The 6,625-nt window shown below is 36.8% G+C and overlaps 1 protein-coding gene across 1 annotated transcript; it reads left to right on the plus strand.

Annotated features, from left to right (window-relative positions):
• The first annotated feature begins 1,997 nt into the window (after positions 1–1,997).
• On the plus strand, positions 1,998–5,131 carry LOC110453709. Its single transcript, XM_021502793.1, has 2 exons — positions 1,998–2,768; positions 3,277–5,131. Exons 1-2 carry the CDS (start codon positions 2,530–2,532, stop codon positions 4,169–4,171), a joined length of 1,134 nt encoding a protein of 377 aa, XP_021358468.1. The 5' UTR covers positions 1,998–2,529; the 3' UTR covers positions 4,172–5,131.
• The last annotated feature ends 1,494 nt before the right edge of the window (positions 5,132–6,625 follow it).

Genomic DNA, 6,625 nt, shown 5'->3' on the forward strand with positions numbered 1-6,625 from the left:
ACTCCCAGACTACTTACTATACAATAACTATGGTAACCTCACTCCCAGACTCTATGACATTTACTTACTATAGAATAACTATGCTCACCTCACTACCAAATTTTACGACTGCAAGACCTTTGTTTCAAATTTTATTTCCGCTGAAGTAACACAACAGTTATCACTATCAGACTTAATAATCCCATGCATACGGTGTATATTTCCAGCCCTTTGCTGTAACATATCAGCCTTCTTTGCCAACGGTATATAATGTTCATTCCCCGATAGTAATACATCGGCCCCCTTTCATACGGCGTATGATTCCATTCCCTGATAGTAATATATCAGCCTCCCCTTTCTACGTCGTTTATTTCCATTTCCTGGCAGCAACATATTTCTATTACTTAGTAGTAACAGACAAACAACTCCTGCCCACAGCGTATTGTTCCGCTCCTCAGCAACACCATGTCAGCCTTTCCTGTTAAGTATCTTTCCACTCATCAGTAGCAAGATATCAGCACCCATGCAAATAATATATTGTTTCATTTCATAGCAATAGCATAGCAGGTTTCCAAAAGGTGCTGAAGAAGACATATGGTCGCCATCATGATCCGATATTTTTACCTGAGGGATTTCATTGCCTGTTGTGTTTTTCATCGCTGGTTTAACACTTTCTCAGATTTGATGGAAGACTTTTATCCAGTCTGTTAACCCTTTATTTATTTGGATGGTTTCCCTCTTGTTCTTTGTTGGCCTTTCAGTTAAATTTCTTTTCTTTTTCCTTTTACTTCGTGTTCCTATATTGTTTTTTTGTGTTATCCCCGTTTTTCTTGTTTAACTTGAAAAGCAGAAACGTCGATTTGCAGTGTTTTCTATATGATGTATAATTACTTATACATATGTTGTTTTTTCTTGTTATTCAATTTTTTTTATCATTCTTGTATTTTGTTATTTTGTGTTTTGTTTATATTTGTTGTTTTTTCTTTTTTTTCTTTCTGATTTCATTTATTTTTAACTTTGATTTTGTTGATTAAAAACATATAATGAAATGATGGACAATATAATACTAAATTGATGGATTGTATCCTAAATGCAGTCAAATCTCGGTAGACAAACAACATATATGAAATCTCGGTAGACAAACAACATATATGAAATCTCGGTAGACAATCAACATATATGAAATCTCGGTAGACAAACAACATATATGAAATCTCGGTAGACAAACAACATACATCAAATCTCGGTAGACAAACAACATATATGAAATCCTGGTAGACAAACAACATATATCAAATCGAGAAAAAAAACACCCATCCGAATCGATATGAAATAAAATATTTAGTTTTGACATCGACACCAATTCCACTCTGATTGAATTCGTTTCTGCCTTCCTCAAAGATTCCATTGTAATGACTATACTAAATAATCTATGTTATAGAATACTTTATTTAGTGATTACTCAGTCACACTTATGAAAAGTGGGGAAAACTTCGTCCCAACCCTACATATATGGTATGATAATGGTCCCAACCCTACAGATATGATATGATAATGGTCCCAACACTCAAAACGTAGTCTACCGCTTGGGTGCTAAAACATGATCACTCTTTTAAAAAACAGTGTACAAATGTACACCAGAGCCCAAAACAGTGTACAAATGTACACCAGAGCCCTAATCCGACACTCGCCTCATGTCTTACCGCGTTATACCGGAGTACGTAACTGCTCCCGTAATTGGATTAACGGATTACAGATTATCGGTGGATTGGTGAAGAATTAGTCTCTAACGAGTACTCGCCATATACTGTAATACCCGACAGGTCTGTTGCTCTGGTCAATAATCCCCTACATTAATTACTTCACTCAACTACAATGCATGGCTTCTTGAAGACATACCATTTAATCTCTAGTTATTAATAAGAGTATTTGGCAACGGCTGTGTGCTGTGTATACCCGTGTGATATAAGCTGGTACCCCTGGTTGACCTCTGTATATATGATTTGAACAATCTCAGATGGTTTCGTCACAACATAGACAATCTGACCCGTCTGTTTTCTTCTTCATTAGTGCTGTCCGCTGTCTAATGATTGTCTACGTTCTGATGGAGGTTTGGACCTTTTTTCTCCGAGTCTGTTTTATTGTGAATCAGATATACTAGCAACAGTTGGATACTGGAAGTGTTTTGTTTATAGTGTTGTGTTTGCGTGTAATCACTTAACACAGGAAAAACCATTCTTGGGAGACCTTTTTCGTACAGTAAGTAGTTAAGTTTTTTGAAACTATGTTTTTCTATCCGAACCTCATACCAGGACATTGTCGTATCGCCTTTCCATCGTGACCATGGATTAAAAGTAGATTTTAAAAAAAAAAGCTTGGAAACATCTGTCTTCGCTGATATCGTTTAATATGTAAACATCAAAAAGAACTGATAAAAACACAACTTCAATATGGATTCCAACAGGAGAAAGAAAATATAAGATTCTGACAGACTGGTAACCTTAGAAACCTTTCTGTACTAAGTGTAACGTGTGACCTTGACCTGTTACCATGGATAATTCAGAGTATAGGACGCTGAATGTGATTGGGGTCGGGACCTCGGGGCGTGGCCTCAAAACCCTGAACAACAAAAACAACCTTGAAGACTTATACCTGAAGAAGAAGCTAGTCCATTATAAGAGAGAGCACACCTACAGCATCGCACACTTAGATCGCGACAGATTTGATACCCACGACTTCATGAAACATATCTTACAGATCGAGTCCGACTCGCACCCTGCAGCCATCCAGTAAGTATCAGCAGTCCTTATCATTTCAAGCCATTGTAAATCACATGTTCTGGATAACTTAATCACACATCAGAATTTACTCATGACATGAACATTTCGTTGTATTAACGTTTGTATTGAAACCGTGAATAGCAATACAATCAACTATAGTTATACAACGTTACATTACAACGGCCACTCAAAAAACAGTTCTGGAAGAAAATTGACCATACAAATTACAACGTGTCGACGCAATCTTAGGTTTTAGTATTCCAATCAATCTTTAAGATTTTCGTAAGATAAGCAAATGTTGAACTTTTGAACACAAGTGATCACCTAGATACCTTTAGTTTGGAGTTCGAACGAGACCATTTGATTCAGTAATGCGACATTTTGGGATTCGGCAAATCTGTAAATATCGAACATGGACCTTATATGCATTCCCAACATTAGAAATTCAATACAATTCTAAGAATTAATGAAGATGAACTAGACCGAGATCATCAATGTCTTTCCTTCTACTAAACAGGTACCTCGGAAGGGATCCTAAGAAACCAACCCGTCAAGGTCCAAGGCGTCATCGCACGGCCCCCGGAGACTCTGACCAGGAGTCAGACAGCGAACATCATCCAACACCCATCCCGGTGAAGACACCAAACTACAACCAGTCCCGTAAATCTATGATGCTCCCACCAACCACGCAAATAACGCTGTCAGAGCTACCAAATCAGGACGAATCGGCGGCTGTGGGTGAAATCAAGAGTGTCATGAAAGAAAGCCTGCCTTCTCTGGACAGGAAGAAGTCTATTTACCTCCAGATCGCAGCCGTGACAAGTAAGACTGAGGATAATACATGTGCCAGCAGTGACTCACAGTCGGAGCACGACTCGGATAACGAGCTGTTCCGGAGTGATGGCAGAAAAAAGTCGTTCATGGCCTGGATGCAAGAACAGAAAAGTGACAAGGACAAAGTTGCTCTGGCGCGGATTCAATTGAAACGTGAAGATCCTCTTGTACGTAGAAGGAACGAATTCCACCAATGGATGGCAGATCGAAAAGAACAGAGAGAAAGAACTGCAAAAACATATTCTCATCTTCTGGATTCAAGCGGTCTTGGTGACGTGAATCAACTACTTGTACCGCAAAACCTTGGTAGCAGCAATGGGATGTCTTCCCTGTCACCGACTGTCAGACAATTGCCGTCCTTTGCCAGTGTCGGCAGAATGGTTGGTAACATGGGGAAAGTAAGGAAGCGACCAATTAAAGACAGAATGAGTGAATTCTGTAAAAAGTGTGAACACCTGAAACTAGAAAACGCAACTATAGAACTGACGGACGCTCAGATAAAGAGGCGCTGGAAAATGAGGACGAAAGGAGTGCGCGCGGCACTTGCCGACTCCAGTGACGATGACGACGAGGCGTAGATCGTGCTCGATAACAGACCAGCAAGTTTCAGTATCAAACGGACCGAAAAGGTGGCATACATGTTGTTTAAGACGAACCGTAAAGTGTTCAGGTATAGAGCTACCGTAGTTATTCATTTGAATACGTGCCTTTAACGTTACTTTGCATACCGTTATGGCTCCTCATAAATGTTAGTGGTGTAAACGGACCGTAAACAGTTGTCTACATGGACGAGTAAACAATGACAATACATTGTTTAAGTACACGATTGCGTGGACCGGAATGGATCTTGGCAATTTGGAAGCGTTTTCCGAACCTCTTGGATAAATGAAGGATCCATTACATTGTGGAATTCCTACAGTTAACACACTGTGAACGATTCTCTTTTGTTGTTTTGTATATATATTGCGATTGGTTTTCATTCCACTGAAATTCCGTATGAACGGTAGGATAAAAGGGACATCATTACAGACAAGAAATATATGGCAAATATTATCATAAATGTTATTCAAACCTGTTTATTCCATCACTATTGTGTACGAAATGTGTGATTTATCAAGAAGGAGAACTCAAAGTGTTGAATGTCCAGCATCATGTCATGAATTGATGAGACAATTCGTCATAACATCACTTCACAGGTGTTTGGATTGGTTGGCCCCTTACTCTCTTAAACTAGCAAACAAATCAATCGAGCACTGCTACTCTACTAGGACCGGTGGTATCAGCGGGGTTCACGTCAGAGATTTTTTTTATATACAATATTTTTTAATGAGGATGGTCAATCATTTCTAGCACTTGAACATCACATAACCCGGTGAACTGTCATTAAGGTAATACCTTAACTTGTATAGTTCATATTTGCGTTATATTCAGATACATTTCAATTTTTATGCACTGAAATTTTGTTGATTAATAAAAAACTTTCAGAACACAAACGTTTCTTGGTTTTAAACCAATAGTAAATGATGCAATAAATAATATCAACCAAAAAGCAATTTTTCATAAAATTTTATTTTTTACATTCCGTTATCCAAGCAATGGACGTTGTACGGAATATTTTACAGGAGACATGAAAACTAAACAAAGGGAGATAATGCTTTATGGAATGTATCCGAGTCCCATGATTAAAATTTAGAATTTGAAGGCCACCAAAAGAGGGAGGATGAATCCTAGAAAAGAAAACATATATACTGATCATTTTATGATGTAGACATTTGAAAATGAAAAGTTGAATTTTTGACAATTCAGAGTTCAAAACCAATATCATCCAATTTACTTCTTAATATCACATGTAAAATAAAAAGAAAGAGAAACGACTTTTTTGTACCAAAAAGAGATAATAGTAAAATTTTGTCAGCATTGTAACACCTATCTAACAACACACTTTGACTGCTCAACATTAGTATTTAATACAAATCTGTACTTTATACTTAATCAACTCTAATTCTTCTTTGTCATGGTCTGTTAAATAGTTAGCTTTGCCAATTTAACAAGTATACTTCATTTTAATTTCTATGCCAACCTATTTTCAAGAAGAAATTAACATTTGAGACTTTTAAGCAGAGAAATAAACATGGTTCCATGCCATTAACATGTCATTTTCCTACCAGATAATGACATAAAAATAAACAAATAAAAATCACACTTCAAACTACATTTTTCAGGCTCTCAAATGTTCACTTACGAAATTTGTATTCATTTTTTTCTATTTAATTTATATAAAAGTTTTCAATTTACTTACAAAGTTCATGATCAGTTTTCAAAAGTTCCATTTGGCTCGACTAAATGAACACATGTAATTTTTGTGTAATACTGTAAATATATATTATCTATATTCTGTGATTGGCATCAATGACTTTGTGTTACAACCATATATTAACTATGTGGTTGTGACACATAGGGCCCTTTACATTTAGGCGGAACAACCGGTTTGTCTTTTTTAAAATTTAATATTTCTGGGGAAATAAATCCTTGCGGACCTGAAATGTTTATGCAGGCTTTGTCAAGGCATGCCTGAAAGCAGCATCAGATTACTAGGTCCAACCTCATTTCATATATGAACAACAAACTCTGGTTAACCGTTTGGATCGTGATAAACAAAAGCGGCCCTAATTACTGTATTGGATGTTGTGACTAGATAAACTGGCATTATCACAGAATGATACTACTGCTTGGCAATGCAATAACGACAGTATTAAAACAACCTTTTACCCGGCGATGATAAATCGTTACTCTTTCACATGACAATACAAACAATTTATAAAATAAACACTACAATAATATGATATTTATAATCAATAACCTTACAACATAAGTTTCATATCCTTAGTTAGATGCAATAAAATAGGGAATCTGATGGGAGAATGTTCTTATTTTACATTGGAAATTACAAACAATGTAAATATGGGTAAGCAGTAAATAACCCCAACCCGTGCCATATAATAAAAAAAGAGTTGAACTTAGGGTGCAGAATA

The sequence above is a fragment of the Mizuhopecten yessoensis genome, unplaced genomic scaffold (genome assembly GCF_002113885.1).
Source record: "Mizuhopecten yessoensis strain PY_sf001 unplaced genomic scaffold, ASM211388v2 scaffold7491, whole genome shotgun sequence".
NCBI classification, from domain to species: Eukaryota; Metazoa; Mollusca; class Bivalvia; order Pectinida; family Pectinidae; genus Mizuhopecten; species Mizuhopecten yessoensis.